This window comes from Nanorana parkeri, unplaced genomic scaffold (genome assembly GCF_000935625.1).
Source record: "Nanorana parkeri isolate BGI_ZX_2015 unplaced genomic scaffold, ASM93562v1 scaffold2030, whole genome shotgun sequence".
NCBI classification, from domain to species: Eukaryota; Metazoa; Chordata; class Amphibia; order Anura; family Dicroglossidae; genus Nanorana; species Nanorana parkeri.
Genome location: NW_017308298.1, coordinates 209,915 through 231,437, shown reverse-complemented (window position 1 = coordinate 231,437; position 21,523 = coordinate 209,915). Strand labels below are relative to the sequence as shown.

The 21,523-nt window shown below is 44.7% G+C and overlaps 1 protein-coding gene across 1 annotated transcript in view; it reads left to right on the top strand.

Moving 5' to 3' along the window:
• Positions 1–10,887: 10,887 nt before the first annotated feature.
• The window catches only part of LOC108800448 (polypeptide N-acetylgalactosaminyltransferase 12-like), an 88,397-nt gene continuing 77,761 nt past the window's right edge, over positions 10,888–21,523 (top strand). The window contains exon 1 of the mRNA XM_018572433.1: positions 10,888–11,372. Within this exon, the coding sequence (XP_018427935.1) occupies positions 10,954–11,372 (419 nt within the window). The 5' untranslated portion in view covers positions 10,888–10,953. The remainder of the gene's footprint in view (positions 11,373–21,523) is intronic.

Genomic DNA, 21,523 nt, shown 5'->3' with positions numbered 1-21,523 from the left:
TTATTTTTCCAGAAGCGCAGATTTATTTGTTCACATATTTTTATAGGTAATAGCAGCAATAAAAATCACATAAGAACTTGAAAAGTGTGGCAACAGCTATATTACAACATATTCATGAACAATATAAGTATTGAATAAATGTTTCCTTTTCTGCAGTTCATGGTACATTACTGTGAACCCCTGATAAAAAGTATTATATCTACAGCTCATAGTACAATGTCATGAGCATGTATTTGTAGCTGTTACACACGGTTTACAATAAATTGTGTACTATGCTTTTTTAAAAAAAACACGAGTCCCCCTTAAAATCTATACCAGATCCTTGTCCCCATGTTACTGATTCACGCAAAAAAACACATACACTGTAGATTAGGGTAACGGGAGGCCGCTAGTTTGTGTCCTCCCATTACCCTAAGGAGAACTATGGGGAAAAGCCCTGACCCCATAGTTCTCCTTTAATATTAACTTTCCAACCCTGTTGCGCATATGTGCTTTATCACAGAAGTGGCCTTTCTTCTGGAGCGCTGCATATATGTGGCATCAAGCATAGAAATAATTGAATAAAAAAGTGATAAAAATAAAGAAACAGTAAAAAAAATGAAGGCCAGGTTCCACAATACGCTCCCCACGCCGCCGCCCTGCCATCTGGTTGCCATTCTTAATTGATGGGGAGGGGGGGCATATTGTGGAACGCAGCCTTGGGGCGGACAGGGAGAGTAAATCTGGCCCTGTGTGGCATGTTTTGTTCTAGAAACACACTCCAAAGTACACCTCCAGCACCAAGACCAAGCTGTCTCCAACGAACAATCAGGAATCAGGTGTGCAGTGTGCCTCTCCATTTTTCCTCCATACTCTGGGTCCTTGGTTTCCAAATGAGATGCAAAATTTGCTCTCATCAGAAAAGAGGACTTTGGACCACTGAGCAACAGACCAGGTCTGTTTTTCTTTAGCCCAGGTAAGATGCTTCTGATGTTGTTCGTTGTTCAGGAGTGGCTTGACAAGAGGAATACGACATTTGAAGCCCATGTCCAGGATCCGTCTGTGTGTGGTGGCTCTTGATGCACTGACTCCAGCCTCAGTCCACTCCTTGTGAAAGTGCCCAACACTTTTGAATGGCCTTTTCCTGACAATCCCCTCCAGGCTGCGGTCATCCCTGCTGCTTGTGCACCTTTTTCTTCCACACTTTTCCCTTCCACATAACTTTCTATTAATGTGCTTTGATACAGCACTTTGGGAACATCCAACTTCTTTTGCAATTACCTTTTGAGGCTTTCCCTCCTTATGGAGGGTGTCAATGATGGTTTTCTGCACAACTGTCAGGTCAGCAGTCTTTCCCATGATTGTGATTCCTACTGAACCAGACTGAGAGACCATTTAAAGGCTCAGGAACCCTTTGCAGGTGTTATGGCTTAATTAGCTGATTAGAGTGGGACACTTTGAGCCTAGAATATTGCACCTTTTCACAATATTCTAATTTTCTGAGATTGTGGATTTTGCGTTTTCATGAGCTGTAAGCCATAATCGTCACAATTATAAAAAATCACGACTTGAACTATCTTGCTTTGCATGTAATGAGTCTATCTCATATATTAGTTTCACCTTTTAAGTTGCATTAGTGAAATAAATGAACTTTTGCACGATATTCTAATTATTCGAGTTTCACCTGTAGATTCACAGGGTGAATGGCTCCTCAAAATGTTTATAATTAGACCGCTAAAGATTTGTACAGTTTTACTAACACATGCCAAAGTTGCAAAACTGGGTTCAGGCATTTAGGTTTGTTTTATCTTCTTTCTTCAAGGGGTTAGGACCCCATGCTGTTTTTTTCTTTAGGACCTATGGACTAACCCTATCCTACATGCTTACATTTTTCATAGTACCATAACATCTATTGATGTACAGTGTACGGGTGTGTAAATGAAGTTTGCAGTGCATTACTGATAGAGCCAAGGAGCATAGGAAATTATTATAAAAACTATATTATGTTAATGAAAGCTGTAGATTTAAAAAAAAAAAAATTACTTTTGAAATTATATTAACATACTTTTACAGACATTTCAAGCTTACATATTAATGACGCTAAGTCCAAAGCTATAAATTAGGGATGCACCGATACTGTTTTTTCTGTATCGAGTATGAGTCCCGATATTTATCTTTTGGGACTCGCCCATACTGGTACTTCCACTAGCACAGAGCCGGCTGAGAAACCGGCTTCCCAGCCAATAAGCATCGAGCCGGCCAAACAGCATGGAGCTGGCTTCCTGGCCAATGACGGGACGCCGGCTCCATGTTCCCTCGTGGCACTGCCGGTCAGAGGAAATCTCCCTCTGACCAGAATTTCTGGTATCGGGGGTAAGTATTGGAGCATTTGGGCGAGGATGAGTACTCGCCCAAATACTTTGTATCGGCACTGAAACCAGTATCAGTATTGGTGCATCCCTACTATAAATATTACTATATTAGCGTAGCGGGCGCTTTGCAAAATGCGCAGCCAGCTTCCTCGCTACGCTAATAGCGTATCTTCTCAGAATGTACCCCCTCCCTAAGGGAACCCTACCAGGGTTCGCACGAGGCGAAGGGTAACGCCTGTGGTCAGGGTAACGCCTGTGGAACTGCGAGACCCTGGCCGGGGCGTGGACATCACGGGAATCCTCCCACGAATCCTCCTGAGGACTGCAATCCTTCCACCTGACGAGGTACTGCAGTCGATTCCTACACCAACGTGAGTCGAGAATAGCCTGCACCTCGAACTCCGCCTCACCCTCAACGAGTACCGGCGCACCCGTCCCTGAAAAGGATCCCGACGGTACGGTTTAAGGAAGGAGACGTGGAAGGTGGGGTGCACGTGTAGGTCGTCAGGCAGCATCAAGTGGACTGCAGCGTCATTTATGACCCCCTCAATGGGAAACGGTCCGATAAAGAGCCTACTAAACTTCCTCGAAGGGGTTCTCAATTTCAAATTTCGAGTGGACAACCACACTATGTCCCCCACTGCGTAGCGAGGAGGGGTTCGCCGTCGGAGGTCATAGGAGACCTTCTGACCCTCTTGGGCCCTCTTGATGTTGTTTCTCAGGACTGTCAGGTACCCCTGCAGGTTTGCCATGTAGTCGTTCACTGAAGGGTTGTTGGAACGAATGAGATCCAGAGGAAGAGGGACAGGATGAAACCCGTAGTTGGCATGGAAATGAGTGCATCTAGTGGATGTGCTGACAGCGTTATTGTAGGAGAACTCCGCTAATGCGAGCAGTTCGACCCAATCATCCTGAAGGTGTGTACAATAACAGCGGAGGTACTGCTCCAAACTCTGGTTCGTACGTTCAGTTTGGCCGTTCGTCTGTGGATGGTAGGCACTGGAGAGCCGGTGGTCTATTTTGAGCTTCCGGCAGAGAGCGGTCCAGAACCTAGAGGTGAACTGTGAGCCGCGGTCCGTTATGATCCGAGCCGGCACTCCATGCAACTTGTACACGTGCGCTATGAAAGCGTCGGCGGTCTCTTTAGCGTTTGGGAGATGAGGAAGAGGTATGAAATGTGCCATCTTGGTGAGATGATCAACTGCCACTAGGATGGTGTCGTGGCGATTAGAAAGAAGCAGGTCGACAATAAAATCCATTGACACCACCTCCCAAGGCTGATTTGGTATAGGGAGGCTCGTGAGTAACCCATACGGGGGGCGTCTCTCGTGTTTACATGACGCACAGATTGTGCAGGTGGCGACATATTCGTTGACTGTCGAATGCATTTTCGGCCACCAGAAATACCGTCTCACCATCTCAAGAGTCCTGTACACCCCCAGATGACCCGAGGTAGGGGAATCATGTAGGAGTTTAAGGATCTGCACGTGCATGGAGGGCGGAATATATAGCTTATTGTTGTAGTGTAGGAACCCCTCGTCATCAGACTCCAGACCTGGGGGGAGAGAAACCACTGCTTGCTGTTCTATTTGGAGCTGTTTCTTTAAGTCAATGGTGGTGGCGAGAATCCTCTCCAGAGGTATGATAGCCGTAGTAACCTCAGTAGGAGTGGTGATATCAGAAATTCTGGAGAGCGAATCAGCTTTTCCGTTCTTCGAACCTGGTCAGTAAGTTATGAGATAATCGAATCTATCAAAGAAAAGGCTCCAGCATACTTGCCGTGCTGACAATGTTTTAGTAGTTTTTAGGTACTGAAGGTTCCGGTGGTCTGAATAGATGATGATGGGCTGTACTGTTCCCTCCAGCAGGTGTCTCCAGGTTTCTAGTGCGTCCTTAATGGCCAGTAATTCTTTCTCCCCTATGGGGTAGTTTCGTTCAGCAGGGTTGAGAGTCCTGGAGTGGAAAGCTACTGGATGTAGCGGAGAAGAAAGTGCTTCCCGTTGGGATAGTACAGCACCCAGTGCCGACTCAGAGGCGTCAACCTCGAGGACATATTGGAGAGCTGGATTAGGTAGCTTCAGTATGGGAGCGGTGGTGAAGCGACGTTTCAGCTCATCGAAGGCTGCTTGGGACTCCTTCGTCCAGACAAACCGCACCTTAGTACTGGTGAGTCCAGAGAGGGGTTTGACCGTACAGGAAAACCCTTTGATAAACTTCCTGTAGTTAATGAAGCATTAAAAAGTGGCCGGAGCATTACTCAATCCAAAAGGCATGACTGAGTATTCGAACAACCCATAGCGAGTCCTGAAAGCGGTCTTCCACTCGTCTCCTGCCCGCATGCGGATCAAGTTGTAGGCCCCCTTCAAGTCAAGCTTGGTATAAACACGTGCAGTTTGGAGACGTTCGATGAGTTCTGGTATGAGGGGCAGAGGATAGCGATTTTTCACAGTAATAGCATTTAAGGCATGGTAGTCTATGATCGGTCGGAGAGTACCGTCCTTATTTCGGACAAAAAACATACCTGCTCCTGCGGGTGAGGTGGAAGGGCGAATGAACCCCTTTTTAAAGTTTTCCTCGAGGTAGGCCTTGAGGTGGTTCAGTTCGGGCTGTGACAGTTGGTAAATCCTTCCTACGGGAATTACACTCCCTGGCAGGAGGTCGATAGGGCAATCGTAAGGCCGATGGGGAGGTAAAACATCTGCGTTCATGAGATCGAATACATCCTGAAAATCGCGGTAATGATGGGGAATGTCTACTGAGTTGAGGTGCATGAGGGTTTTTGAGTAACAGGTGTCTCGGCAATACTTGGAGCTGAGAAGTATCGTGTTCTCTGTCCAGTTCAGGGTTGGCTGGTGGAGTCTCAACCATGGGAGACCTAGTATGACAGGGAACACTGGGGAAGGAACAACATCGAAGTCCAAGTGTTCCCTATGGTCGTCTTTTGTGACCACCAAGAGGGGTAACGTTTGCAGCTCAACGGGACCTGAGGACAGGGTAGTTCCGTCTATAAAGCTGACCGCCAGTGGTTTGAATTTCTTGCAGGTTGGAATGCGGTTCTGGTAGACCAGTTGTGCGTCTATAAAGTTCCCGCAGGCGCCGGAATCGATCATCGCCTCAACCCGTAGTCGTCTTTGTTCCCACTGGAGGGATAAGGATACATAGATGTAATTCGTTGAGTTCGGGTGCGGGGAATATATTTTTGCAATGTGAAGAGACTTACCTGCATTCTTCCTTCTTACAGCGGAACATTCGTCCACCAGGTGGTCTGCGGCAGCGCAATACATGCAGAGGTTCTGACTTCTGCATCTGGCTCGTTCATCTTGGGATATCGGACCTCTGATGACACCAAGCTCCATGGGTTCGGGAGGAGGTGAGATGGCGGTTTTACGGGGTACCCAAGGTATCCCGGTTGTTCTTTCGGACCGTCTTTCTCTCAAACGACGGTCTATCGATATGGAGATCAGCATCAGAGCGTCCAGGCTGTGTGGGAGTTCAATTCGGACCAGCTCGTCTTTCACTGCTTCTGATAGACCCAGACGGAATTGGTTCCTAAGGCTGATGTCGTTCCATTCCGTCTGGCGAGCCCAACGTTTACATTCTGCAATGAAGTCTTCTACGGGTCTTTTCCCTTGCCTGAGGTTTCTGATGGCATGTTCTGCTGTCATCTGTTTCCCAGGATCGTCATATAGTAGGGGCATGGCGGTGACGAACCCGTTGTAGGATTCCAGCAGGGGATCGTCAATTTCTAAGTATGTGTTGGCCCAGGCCCTGGGCTCGCCCCGGAGATAGGAAATCGTTGTGCGGACCTTTATACGATCCGTTGGATATGATCTGGGTTTAAGTTCAAACATTAATTTACAGGCGTTGAGGAAGTCACTGTACTCCTTACGATTCCCTGAGAAAACGTGGGGAGGACATACTTTCGGTTCTGGGCCAGGGTGGACTGTGGGCGCTTCAGTCTTTGCGAGATGGTCTCTCTGAGGTTTTGGTTCTCAGTACGGAGCTCCGTCACATTCAGTGTGAGAGCCTCCATCTGCTGGGTAAGACCTATTATGTGCTGAGCCAGTTCCGCTGGATCCATTTCCTTTACCGTGGTCCCACTATACTGTAACAATCACCCCGGACTCGGGCTCTATCTAATATGGATCTCAACTGCGGTGTCTGGGTACGGGTGCCGAGTAAATACAGTGATACCCGGGTAATCACAGCAGTGGTTATAACCAGTATGAGCTGAGCAGTATAGCAATGGATATACTGTGCATGAGATGAGCAGTACAGCAGCGGTTAAGTTGCATGAGATGAGCAGTACGGCAATGGTTAATTACAAGAGATGAGAAACACAGCAGTGGCTTAATCAGCATGAGATGAGCAGTATGACAATGACTAATTAGCATGAGAGGAGCAGTACAGCATTTGCATAACTAACAGTACAGCAGTGGCTTAATCAGCATGAGATGAGCAGTACGACAATGGCTAATTATCATGAGAGGAGCAGTACAGCAATTGCATAACTGACAGTAGCTGAGAGTATTCCAGTCTGGTCTATGAGACCTGGAGCCAGCGTGTGCTCTCACTATGGATACTTGCGGTTCTGCTGGTAGTTGAGTTGCGGCAGTGTGACGCGGGTTGGAGCCCGCTGAGTTGCGGCAGTGACACGGGTTGGAGAGGTCCAGGGAGCGAGTGGCGTGCTGGGTTGATCAGCGTCCACCTACATCAATAGTGGGACGCCGATCAACTAACTCGCTCTAGAGGGGGCGGAGCTACGGGGCGCGCCTGCGCAGGACGCATCTCCCGGCAGAGAGAGAGGCGCCGGCGATCCACAACGCGCCTGCGCAGCACGATTCCGGGCACTGACACCAGGGGCCGTCACCCAATGTGTTCGACCCGAGGAGGAGAGGACCCAACGTGCCCGCACAGGCCCGCGACGGACGGCGGCACCGGACCTCACCAGGGTACGACCATTACATTATCTCAGTAGAAAGTAACTGTATTGAAGCAGTCAATTGAATAGGTTTTAAACAGATGATACTGTGTACTTGCAGTTTTTGAGGATTCAGTCCCACAGTGCCACCCAGAAGATGTAGGAGGAGTAGCCTGTAAAGTCCTGGCGATGGCTGCTCCTTGCTGATCTCCCTTTGTAGTTTGAATGCAGAAGTGATGTGTATTACATCACTTCCGCATTCACCTGTCAGTCATCTGGCTCCTACTGCCAGAGAGAAGAAGCTGATGAAGCAAATCCGTGCTTCATCAGCTTCTTTTTCGCATGCGCCAGCGCGCAAAAATGACAATTGAGCTACACATGTTACATATTGAAGTGAACGTCGCAGAGAGAGCAATCATTTTAGGGCCATCAATCACTGATAACACTAAACTGATGAGCGGTAAAAGCTTTTAATGCGTCACCTATGGCCAATTTTGGGTAATGTCGTTTTTTGAGGTTTCGCGCGCGTGCGCAATTTTAAGGCTTGACATGTTTGGTGTCTCTTTACCCGACATGACCCCGTCTTTTATATTTTACAAAAAAATTGGGTAATAATAAATGTTTTAGAATTTATTATTGGGGAAACTGTTTGTTTTTTGAATTTTCTGTCATTTTTCCTTAATATATTAAAAAATAAAAACCCCAGTGGTGAATAAATACCACCAAAATAAAGCTCTATGTGTCCCCAAAAAAGGGTATAAAGTTAATTTCAGTACAGCGCTGCATGACGGAATAAATGTCAGTCAAAGTACCGCAGCGCTGAATACTGAAAAATGGCCTGGATGGGAAGGGGGTTTAACAGCCCGGATGTCAACTGGTTAATGGGGGAGGATGCAACACCTGGTGACAGCTCACTTGCGCAGTCACTGCTGTCCCTTCAGGCAGGGTCTCTATGAGCACCAGAGGGTGGGAAGAGCTGGAATTTATATCCCCTGGGTGTGTCCAGGAGCACATGGGATGATGGGAGTCCAGAAACTTATGGGAGACCAGAGGATTGTGGGAAGCTGAGTTAAAGGGACCCGCACCTGTCACTGAATAAAGGGGCACCCTGCCACAAACATTTACAGCATATCATGGCATCTCCTTAGAGGCGATTGCTTGTGCTAGGTAGACGAATGCAAATTCTCCAAAGCCAGGAAGAATTATTACATGTAAGGCATCCTGGACTCTGTCTGGACTCTGCTTGTTGATGATCTTGCCACATGGACTCCTATAGAAATTCAAAAGGTGGCACTGTGTACTTTGTGACCACTGATGCCTATGGATTCATTTCTGTCTCAAAGATAATATGCTTTCATATCTGTTTCCGAGGCTGACACTTTATTTTTTTAATAGGAAAATACATATGGAATGGCCCATGAGAATGCAATGCAATGAGGAGGTGCGTTGGGGCGCCATTCAGAAGTAATGGCAGAGCATAGCCCCAGCTTATATAAATTGCATTAACGTACCGCAGTAGTGGGAATGAGTCCTAAGGAAGATTAAGGCATATCTGACGTATATTGATTAGCACCTTTCTAAGGTGCATGTATATATAGATGACATAACTGGCTATCACAGCTAAGAACTCATAAGATTAACTCGGAGTGTTTCATACCTATCTATGCCACCCAATTTTCCATATACTTGGCTGGACATCCTTTGATTTGTTCCCTGTCTAAATGACATTGCAATATCACTAAATGGACTTTGACAGACATGGGGATCTCTAGGGAGTCTATTTATAAACAGTTTGCAGGGACGCTGCACCTGTCACCTGTCCACTCTATTGATCAATAACTGAGCAATCGCATACCGATGATCGTTCAGTTCCTGATCTTCTCTCTGCAGAGAGCAGTACTGTCAGTCACTGCTCCCCACAAGGATTCCCCCCTCCCCTCTCTCTTCCTCCAACGCTGACTGGAGGGACGGAATGGGGAGGGGATGGGCACAGCTGGCTCTGCCTCTAGAGAGGCAGTGCCAGCTGTCAATCAGGTGGCTGGGTGTATTCTACGTTGTCAGCATTGCCCGCACTATGCTAAGTTTTGTGTCCCTAAAGAGAACTATGGTCAAAAAGGTTGGGCCATAATTCTCTTTTAACTGAATAAATTGAATTGGTTGCTATAGACAACTGCTCCAGATTCAGTTTTTATGAATTCCCCCCAATATGCATCCAATAAGGCAGGGGTGGGCAAACGCCAGCCCTCCAGCTGTGGTGAAATTACAAAACCCATCATGTATCTGCCTTTGGGAGTCATGCCTGTGGCTGTAAGAATCATGCATTGCCTCATGGGATTTGTAGTTCCACAACAGCTGGAGTTTGCCCACCCCAGCAATAGGGTGATGTTAATATGAGCACAGACCACACTGTAACCAGTTCTGGTAAAAAAAAACAAGCGATGAAAGTAAAGACTGCTGCAATTGTCCCTTTGGAAAATTACTGCTACCTTTTTTTAAATAAAGAATTTATATAAATTAAAAAAAACTGGCCAAAATCCTCTACTCTTTGCAAAACGAGTCTGGCTTACGTTCCAGTTTAAAGAGCAATATCACTCTTTCTAAATAGACCTATAGGTATGGCTGGCAGTTTATGATAGTTATAAAACACAGCCTAGAAGTGACCCTTTATTTCGCTTTCCACTGTAAAGCCCGGTACACACACTACACCGCTGGCCGGGCTCCTCAGTCTGGGAGCAGTGGGCGGGGCCAGGACAGGGGTGTGGTGTTAGGTGACAGAAGGAAGAGGAAGAAGTTGAAAGAGGTGCTACCGGACTTTTTCTAGGACAGGAGGGGAGGAAGGCTCACTGATCACCCGCAACAATATACACAATCCCGAACACGAGCCATCACTTCGGTCCTAGGAACTTGGAAAGGAAGATCGAGACAGTGGCTGAAGAGAGGCGCGTTGTGTTTGAGGAAAAAGTCACATGGGTACTCAGTAAATGGGTGTCGATCTGCCGATAAAGTTCGGCCCTGATTGCTGCGGGGTCTGAGATGTGTCCGGGGTGTTTGGGTACTTAGTGCACAGAGATTGAAGGGGAGCCGAGGAAAGTGGTACTGCCTACAGAAGTGCAAGGGATCTATAGCTGATCTGGCCAGGTAGAAGCTGCCCTGTACATGAATCTCTGACAAGGTGATTCATCCAGATCGTTCATACACCAGGGGACAGTGTTACCCACTACCATGTCCCTGTAGACACCAAGCTGAAGTGGCAGTGGAAGGTGTTCCCTTAAATCTGGACCTCTGTGGCTACAGTTAGATACATGATCATTCATATATAGCATACCTCTGAAAATCTGACTTAATATTAAAGCTCAGGATATAGACACACATAGGCATTTGAAGCAAGGGACTTGTTAGACCTGTGAGTATTTTTTTTCTGTGGTTAAAATTTACAGATGAGACATAGACTTAATGTAATGTGGATATCAATTCTGAATATTTTACTAATATATTCGTTTCAAAGATCACTGAATTGTGTAAACGTTTCATAACAAACATCCAACTGGAAGCACCATTATATAAACATTGGACTAAAAAAACACCATTGGACACACAAAACTTTGAACTAAAAATCACCATTGGACAAACAAACATTGAACTAAAAACACAATTTCTTAGATAAGTAAACACTCTCTAATAATGAGTAAAAGGAGACGTGGATTTGTAAGTGCTTGGCAGCCACTAAGAAGGAGGAAGATTATTTTTGTGCTGGTGGCTATTGCCTGTATATTGCTCTTTGGGTTCCTGCTGCTTAGTAAAGAGGTGGAAGAAAGCAGTAGCCAGAATTCTGAAGGACACAAGGTAGAGAAGCGTGTGCTACCCGGAGAGGAGTCTCTCAAACAAGATGAATTAACCTATGAACAGTTAAAGAGGCCAGTATATGAAAAACCTCCATTAGATCCCAGTGCTTTGGGAGAGCTAGGGCGAGCAGTAAATCTCCACCTTGAAGGGGACGAAAAGAAGCTGGAAGAAGAGAGCATCAACACACTTCAAATAAACATCTACCTCAGTGACAGAATCTCATTACATCGCCGGCTGGAAGAAAGATGGAATCCAATGTAAGTTTGAATACTTATTAAAATGTACAGAACCGCTATTTATTTTTGCATTGGTAGCGCTATGCTTTATTGAAGTTGCTGAGTGATGTCTGGTTTGTCAATGTGTGTGTCTGTCTGTATTTTGTTTTTCTACTGGTGGGCACAGCTATCTTGCCTCTCATACAGGATAGAGAAGGTGAAGCTAGGCTGCCAATTACGACCCACATATCAGATACCTGTGCTCTTCCAGTGACAGTCATGCTTCACACTTCAGCGGCCAGGGAAATGGTTTGAGATGGATATGAGGGCTTAGCTGTTGACTTTTGAAAGTAAGTAGAAATTTCCAAGTCGGTATACTCTTTAGTGTACTTAAAGTGTTTGTTAACCCAAAATATAATATTCCATATAGGTGTCGTGTTATACATTTACTTCCTACTAAATGTAGCCTGTAACATTTTTTTTATATTGCCTATGTTTTTGCCAAATACCTGGTGATCCTGCTAGTTCCCCTTGCTTTCTATTTCAGACTGACCACGCTAGGCATGAAAGCAGATCCATCCTAGTGTGGTCAGTTTGCATTACTTCTCTTGATTTGAGAGCTACTGGATGCTGTACCAATGCATGATGTGCCTGTGGTTCTATAGTCAGATTCAGCTGCTACGTCCTTGTCCACCCCTCCACAGTTTAATTGACGGTGGCAGGAGGCACGCGGTCTCCACAGTTCTTTGCATAATGTTGGCGGAAGGTGTTGATGGAATCTGCTGGGTGTCTCCTGCAGGCTCTGCTGTGGAAAAGCTATTGTGACCACAGCGAAAAATCTAACACTGTCACTTTTACCATTCTTTGGGCTAGCAATACCTCATCTAGCCGCAGTATCACAGTGCCTGGAAGGCATTATAATTTTTTTGCCATTGGGTTTCATCCTAGCACCTTTTCCATTGCTAGTTCACTGCATACAGAAACTGGTATTGAACACCATGAAGGAACAGACCTTTTTCAATCCACATTAAAATGGCTGCTGGTATCCCACTCCCTTGTGTTTGCTTTTGTTTAGGGAGTCATTGCGCCACCTGTTAATCATCCCTCCATGGGATCTCAAACCTTTTGGGTTACCGCTGAGCCGCCATATGAAGTGCCTTCTAAACTCCTCCCACACAATAGCATTTCTGGTTGCAATCACCTCAGCGAAGAGAATGTACGAAATGGCTGGTTTCTCCTCCAAATTATCCAAATTATCTTTACTTGCACTTCAGTGAGGACTTCATTTTGCCCTCTTTTTACTCTTTAGATGTGATAGGAACAGATCAATTAACACTACTCTGCTAACTTCTACGAGGTAGATTATTTGTTTGTCATACCTGAAGTCTCTGTTAGGTGTCTTCTGCATCCATTGTGAATATGGCATGGTGGATATGAGAAAATTAGTCACAAGATGTCCATTTGTATTGTTATGTCTTTATTCGACATTAGACAAACACGGCATTACACGCAACTGTTTTGCCTGATGAAGGGACCATTAAAGGTTTCAAAATGTTGCATTTGCATGTGATGCCATGTTTGTCTAACATTGAATAAAGTCAGAACGATAAAGTAGACCTCCGGTGTGCTGGTGACTTATTCTGTCATTCTGAATTATGAAGCGTCATCTGCAGGTCATTACAGCACCCACTGAAGTATATTTGCTGGGATTCCAGTCTGGGAGGCAATGGCACATTTTGAATTATGGCATGGTGTCTTTGCCTGATAATCTCTCAGGTGTATTGTTTGGACGGTCAGTAAGAGTAGAGCAGTATGAACATCTTGGGTTGATGCCTGGTATCAGTTCGCTAAGTTTTATCATGTGGATCTAACGGCCTTATTTGACTATAAATAGTCTTGCAAGAGGCTATGTGTTCAGAAAGACCTAAATCTAATGGCAGTTCATCCAATCGCACAACGTCTAATATTTGTTGAAGAAAATACTATGCATTTGCTGAATGGCCGCTGTGTCGAGTTAGTGTTTTAACAGTGGAGTAGAACCCGATAGCAGAGTGGCTGTTCCTGGACCTTAAAGATTGCTGTAAGACAGTGTAGTAGCTCAGACAAATAGTGTTTTATTGGGTCCCTGTGGACCTGCCAGGGATAACTTATATATACTTACATTGTGCCAAGCTGGATCAGTATGAATATTTATAAATTTGTATAGCTGAAGGTCAGCTTCAACTCAGAATTAACCAATTTTTCTTTCAATCTACCGACCTTAATTATACACACACATCAGCCATAACATTATGACCACGGACGGGTGAAGTGAATAACATTGATTTATCTCATTAAAATTGCACCTGGAAGTGGGTGGGAGATATTAGGCAGCAAGTGAACATTTTGTCCCTGAAGTTGGGAACAGAAAAAACAGACAAGTGTAAAGGCCGTGACACACTGCACGCGAAGCCGTGCAGAGCGAAGCAAAGCTCTCCGGCACGGAGCTTCGCGTGCAGTGTGTGAGCTGAGTGCAGTCAGATGATTGACTGCACCTTCAGCCAATCGGCTCGTCTGTAACAACCGGCCAGACGTCGCATTCCGGCGCACCGGTTTATACGCGCGAGCCGATTGGCTGAAGTTGAAATTGTTCATCTCGGCACGCTCAGCTCTGCGAGCTCTCGCAAGCTGAGGTGCCGAGAAGAAAGTGACATGACACACTGCTCGCAAAGGCAGCGCGCCACCGCTCCGCGCTGCTTCGCGTGCAGTGTGTCACGGCCTTATGGCTTTGAATTACTTTGACAAAGGGCTAGACAACTGGGTCAGATCAACTCCAAAATGACAGCTCTTATAGTATGTTCCCGGTCTGGAGTGGCCAGGACCTGCCAAAAATGGTCCAAGAAAGGAAAACCATGAACCGGTGACTCATTCATGCGCTTGGGGAGCAAAGCAATGCAATAGATGAGCTACTGTAGATCAAATTGCTGAAAAAAGGTTTCAAATACTGGTTCCAATAGAAAGGTGTCTGGAAACAGTGCATCGCAGTTTGTTGCATATGGGGCTGCTAGCCGAGACCGGTCAAGGTGGAAAGGAGGAGTCTGTCAGGCAGTTATTCGTACCTCAGGACTGTGTTAAATCTGGCGCATAGCAACATTCTTGGTGGTCACCTGGGGGTTAAAAAAAACATTCTCAGGAGGTTTTATTGGACGGGTGTAATGTCAGCTATTGCAAATTATTGGTCTTCATGTCCTGAATGCCAGTTAACCACCCCTCATACAGTGTACCGTAGCCTCTTGGTACACTTACCCATAACTGAGGTTCCGTTTGAGTGCATTGGTATGGATTTTGTGGGCCCTCTTGTAAAGTCTGCTATCGGAAACCAATACATATTGGTAATAGTAGACTATGCTACCCGGTACCCTGAGGCCATAGTCACGGGTACTACATCAGCAAAAGCTATTGCTAAGGAGTTAATGCTAGTGTTCAGCCGGGCCAGGATCCCAAAAGAAATCAAGAACCAGGGGATCTCATTCATGTCAAGGGTCCCAAAAGAATTACCGTATGTAAAATGCTTCATGTAAAGCACCCTAAAATGTCTGTGTACCATCCACAAACTGATGGGTTAGTCTAAAAGTTCAACAAAACACTAAAGGCTATGCTCAGAAAGGTAGTCGACAAAGATGGGAAAAACTGGGACTTCCTTTTGCCTTATTTAATGTTTGCTATAAGAGAGGTTCCCCAAGCTTCTACTGGGTTTTCGCCCTTTGAACTCTTTTATACAGTAGACACCCCTGAGGGTTGCTAGATATAGCTAAGGAGACTTGGGAACAGGAGTGAACCCCTCACAGAAATGTTATAGAGCATATTTCCCAGATGCAGCAACACATGACAGCCATCATGCCCATAGTTAGAGAACACATGGAAAACACCCAACAAAATCAGCAAAATAGCTACAGAGTTTGTGTGTTTAACTCAGGAGACAGAGTGCTAGTCCTCGTCCCCACCGTAGAGAATACATTATTGCCAAAATGGCATAGACCATATGAAATGCTTGAAACAGTTGGGGAAGTTAACCATAAAGTAAGAGCCTGGGAGGTGAAAGGAGGTACAAATCTACCATGTGAAACTACTTAAGCCATGGAAAGAAAGTGTTGTAATGCTAAAAGCAGCAGACCTCACTGTTGAAAAGAATGATCCCGTGGTCAACATCTCAGAGACCCTGACTATCCACCAGAAGAGTGGGGCATAAGAGTTTGTAAGATCGAATAAAGAGATTTTCTACCCCATCCCAGGAAGAACAACTGTAATAAAGCATGACATCATCATTGAGGCAGGGATCAAGATAACTCTTAAGCCGTATAGGATACCTGAAGCCCGGAGAGAAGTGTTCAGGTCAGAAGTAAAAAAAATGCTGGACCTTGGGGTAATCGAAGAGTCCGAAAGTGACTGATGTAGCCCAATTGTGCTTGTACCTAAACCCAATGGCACAATCAGGTTTTGCAATGATTACTGGAAGCTGAATGCAATATCCAATGCCAAGGGTCAACGAACTTGTGGAAAGGCAGGCACCTTACCACATTACATCTGACCAAGGGTTATTGGCAGGTAACGCTTACAGAACGGGCAAAGGAAAAGACTGCATTTTCCACTCCGGATGGGCTCTTCCAATATAAGAACCTTTTGGGTTGCATGGGGCTCAAAGAATGATGCATCGGATCTTAAGAGGACATTCCCATTGTGCAGCAGGGTACTTAGATGACCTGGTCATACATAGCGAAGACTGGGAGTCTCATCTGTCAAAGGTGCAAGCTGTACTTAACTCCATAGGCGTCGGGTTGATAGCAAATCCTAACAAATGTACCATTGGCTTAGAGCAAGCCAAGTATTTTGGCTATTTTATTGGAAGAGGGATAGTTGAGCCACAAGTTGCTAATATTGAAGCCATAAGGAATTGGCCACAACCTCAGACGAAGAAGCAGGTCAGAACATTTCTGGGATTTATTGGATAATACAGGAGATTTATCTCCAACTTTGCTACAATTGCGGGTCCCTTAACTGACCTCACTAGTGCAAAAGCTCCAGTGATAGTGACCTGGTCCCCTGAAGCGGAACAATCATTCCAAAGTCTCAAGGAAGCGAAATGTGTACAGGCGGTGTTGGTCACCCCTGATTTTTAGAAGGGGTTCATCCTACAGACTGATGCCTCTGATGTAGGGCTCAGAGCAGTGCTTTCACAGGAAAGTCTGAATGAAGAACATCTTATACTATACCTCAGCAGGAAACTTCAACCCAGAGAAAATAACTATCCGATAGTTGAAAATGAGTGTCTAGCTATTAAATGGGCTGTTGAAACACGGAAATATTATTTGTTGGGCCGAAAGTTTGGACTAGTCACTGATCATGCACCGCTCACATGGATGAGTTGGAAAAGAGAATAGCAGAGTTACACAATGGTTCCTTAGTTTACAACCCTATCAGTTCTTAGTAGAACACAGGGCAGGATGTAAACAGGGGAATGCAGATAGCCTTTCACGTAGGCATACACTTTTTGACTATGGTCGCTCACCCCACTAGGTCTGAGCTGGGGGGAGGATGTGTGACAGAACCCAAGGCAGGTTAATAGAGGGTGTCTATATTCCCCCAATAGTGCTCCACTCTGCAGTTTGCTTGTAGCACAGCAGGTAAAGAAGCCAGTCCAGAATTTCTGTCTGGCCCAGCCAGTTCCTCACCTGTACATAATGACCAGCACCAGGTATTGTGTGAGAGATAGTTGGAGAGATAGTTGGAGAGATAGCTGGAGAGTGGACAGACCAGCAATTAGGCCTTGTTCACACCTGGGAGTTTTGCCCAAAGAAGTACAGGAGCTTCTTTGGGGCGTATTTGCCGCACATATCCATTAGGATACAGCCTAATAGCCCTCGGAAACGCACGTTTGTCACGCGTTTCTTTCAGCGCACATCACAGTGAAAACGCGCGGCACGAAACGCGTATTCCGTACGCCTAGGTGTGAACCCAGCCTTAGGGATACTGCAACACTTTCTGTGAGATTGAGAGGACTTATCTCAAAAAAGGACTAAAACTATATTTGAAAGGTCTGTGCATCTATTTGTTTTTTTTTTTCCTTATGAACAGGCGAAGTTACAGAGTTAAGTTGTGCCTTTCTGAAAATGCTCAATAGAGCAAGGACTTTTGTTTGCTTATGTTTATTTTGCCTGTCATGCCAGACCTGTTAATAAAAAGGCAAAAGACTTTATTTTGAACAAATTGCATCGTTGTGAGGTGGTTCCAACCTTGAAGACTGTGTGGTTAATATAAAATGACAATTTTATGGCGCTTTATAGATGCCTATGACATAGCGTGAAATACAAAACTTTTTTTAAATCCAATAAAGTTTAAAAGAAATAGGAGACCATAAAAGTAATTTGGATATCCCTCAATTAAAAGAAGTGTCAGGTCGGCTAGAACTATGAGGTGAGTGAAAAGCACTCACCTCATAGTTCTCCTTTAACTCCTATTGTTGTTTACTTCCCCACACCACTCCTATATCAATTTCACCATACACCATACAAAAGATAGCTCTTACAAAAACATAATTCACCATGTTTAGCTCTTTTTTTTTTTTGCGCTTCTTCAGGAAGGGGTGGAGGTGATCACATTGTGAGGGATATCAAATATTACAGTATTTGATACTCCTCCCAATGTGACCACTGTGGGGAGGTAACCTAACAACAATTGGGGTTAAGGTATGCCTACTTCTTTTAATTGAGGGATATCCGAAATACTTTTATTCTCTCATTTTGTTTTTTTAAAATCAAATGTAAGTTAATAAACTTTATTGGTTTAAAAAAAAAAAAAAGTTTTGTATTTCTCTCTGTGGCATAGGCACCTATATAGCCCCATAAAATTGTAATTTACTACTTGTTTTTGGAATTAGGGGTGCGGTGCTGATCTACCCAGATGTGTCAACTGCATTCTTTGTGTGTGCGTGCGTGTGTGTTTTTTTTGCCTCAAAAAAACACACTAGGTCTTATTTTCGCGGTAGGTCTTATTTTTTTTTTAATGTACAACAATCCACACTTATTCATGTAGAAAAGTCCACATGTATTCATGTACAAAAATATGGTGATCGGGCAATCCGGGGTGCCGTACCTTTCCAAGAGCAATTTGGTAACCATCACTGGCCAGAATGAGCGAAGTGCACATACACTATCGATTCCTCACAGGCGGAGTGCATTTGGTATCACTCCGCCTGTGACAAGAGCCGGCGCTATAAAGGAGGCATTGGCTTATGCGGCTCTGCTTCCTCCCCTGCCGCCTCGCTTCCTCTAGCGCTGGCTTTGTTGGCACCGCCGATTCTCTCTTGCTTCTCCCTTATGCCACCACCGGCCCTGGGAATGGTCACAACTAGGTCTTATTTTCGGGGTAGGTCTTATATTTTAGCAATTCCCAAAAATAGTACTAGGTCTTATTTTCGGGGTAGGCCTTATTTTCGGGGAAACCGGGTATGTCTGTGTGTGGTAAATGTAATATTTTTTTTCCAGGTCTTTTGTCATGCAGTGACATTAAAGCAATTCTGTCTATAGTTTACTTTTAAAATCAAACAATACGTATTGTTTCCACTGCCTGTGTCACCAAGCTCTGAAGGGTATGAAGAGAACCTGAAGAACTGCTTGTGACACTCCAGGACATTGTTTGATCCGGTGACCTTGGGCTATAGGTGACCTAATTTATCTGTGCATGCTTGTTTGTCTGTGTGCTCCACATATAGGAAGTTTAAGAAATTAACTGGATATCATTATTTTGGTGATGATAGTAGTAGTTCCTAAGCAGGATTGGGCACCTTCTTTTGCTTCTGTATATGACATCTGCAGCTACAAGTCGTTGTAGTAGCTATTGCTAACATAAATAACAATAAAATGGATTATCTGTTCTGACAATGCAGGTAGAACAAACCATGAGGCTAGTTTGTATAACAAGCCACTGATATTTCCAGGGAATGCTAAAGATTTTCTATTGTCATCACTTTCTGACAGAAGAGTAAAGTAACCCGTATTGCCCTTAAATTAGAATGCTAGACAAAACAGGTCGCCAGTTCAGCAAGTAAGGGGAAATCTAGCATAGGGAATATCTTTCAGTGGGGTACCTGTTTCTGTGACCACTGTCATATGTGGGATTTCTTACTTTTGGGAGAATTTCCATTAATTTCCTGTCAAATCCAGGACCAGGACATAAAAGGATATCTGTTCAATTGGGAAACAGGCAGCAACAACCTGCCAGAGGTTCTGTCACAATAAAGGTATGATGTGGTACCTTTTTATAGGGCCTCATGTAAAATTGCACTCTTAGCTTTCATTCACACGAGTAACAGCCGACCCGTACTGATCCGTGCTGCGTGCACGGCCGTATCTGGCAGCTCCCGGGAAGGACAGGTGGTGGGTCTGATAACATGCAGCAGCCTGTTCTTCTCTATGGGAGTACGTGGCCATACGCTGCCCTACGCTCACCCGATCCTGTCTGCGTCCATTCATGGACACCCACACCGGTACAAACGTGCAGCGTAGGGTGGCGTATGGCCACGTACTCCCAGACTCTGCCCTGAGAGATGTATGGGGGCTGTCATTGCAGACCTCCCCTTTTAAAATGCTAGATGCCTGGCTGTGTCTGACTTTGGTAAGTTTCTTCCAAAGTCCCAGAAAAAGAATGCTGTAGAGTAGTGTCAGAAAAGTGTGAAAGCTACCTATCTCTATACTTGTTCTGGGTCAGTGACGGGATTGGAGTTGAAGCATTGGAATAACATCCAGGGAAGTTGTATTCTCAGATTAGAGTTCGGTAATGGCAGCTGCCAATATTCTCATAACACTGTGCCTTTAAATTTTCAATCCTACAACAGAAATCCAAAGTCCACAATTCTTGCAACAGATTTAGGCCAATTATTATCATGCACCCAGAACAGCCATCATCCGAACTTGCTTCCTTTACACAGTAAGTTAAGAGAAACAAAAAGCCCATCTTCAGCTCAACCTACCTTTTTCTAATGCACTTTTCTATTTTATAGTGCATTTCCATGTATTCCCTTCTTGGTGACAGATTCTTCAAATTATTTTGAAGAGAATAATGAACACTTTTAATTTACACTTTTTAATTTTTTTTTTTAACAGTATAAAGAAGTGAAGTTGTGAATTTTACCTCCTGAACAGTTTAGTATTACTTGGTAAACATTTATTTAGTGTCTATGGCTTTCTGTAAAACAAATATTGGGTGAGACACGTAGCACTCTAATTGTTTTCTTAAGAGGAGGCAGATCCTGTTCCAACACTGACGATGTAAAATTAGTGTGTGATTGTTTCTTTTTTTTTTATTTGGAAGGAAGTATATTGAAATACTTTTCATGTCTTTGCATTTGAAGTATGTTTAATGTTGCTCTGCTCACTAGTACTTTCTTTATTTTTAAGTCCCTACCCTACCAAATTGTTGATTTGACATAGCTGCTATCTCTCTGATGAGTTTGCTTTGTTTTCAGAGCCCATTGATGGCCTTCTTTACTTAAACTGGCAGATCTGTAGACCTCATATTGAAAGTCCAGAGCTTCCAAATGCAAATCCCCCACTTGGTATAAATTCGGGGGTGTGGAATTCCTATCACCCCCCCCCTCCCCCCCATCTCATTTTCGTGGTTTTTGGGGTCCCCTGCTCTTCTGAGGGACCCGTGACTATGGAAATTTAGTTCAGGATGGAGAACCGGGAAGCAGATCGGAGAACGACAGTCTCCGATCACTGTGGTCGGTGAAACCCAAGCTCTGTACTCACAGCCTTCCTGCCTCAGCTGCACTGGAGGTCAAGCACAATGCTGTGCTTTATCTCCTGTATTGGAGGGCAGGCTCCATAAAGAGAGCCTGTCACCTCTAAATGCTATCACCTAGGGACTTGTTAGCCCCTGTGTGATAGCAATAAATTTAAATTAAAAAAGAAAGTGTAAAAAATAATAAAATAAATATAAATGTCACAAATTGATAAAAATAAACACAAAAAAAGAAATAAAATAAAACCAACACCATCACCACTGCAATCTTGCATGTGAATGGACATTGTGCGCGGAGTGCTGCCCCCATTCCGCTGTATGCTATGTTGTGGCAGCGCTCTTTCTTAATACGCACAATGTGCAAGTAATTTGGGAAAATGGAATTACCCACTCAAATCTGACCCTCCCCCCCCCCC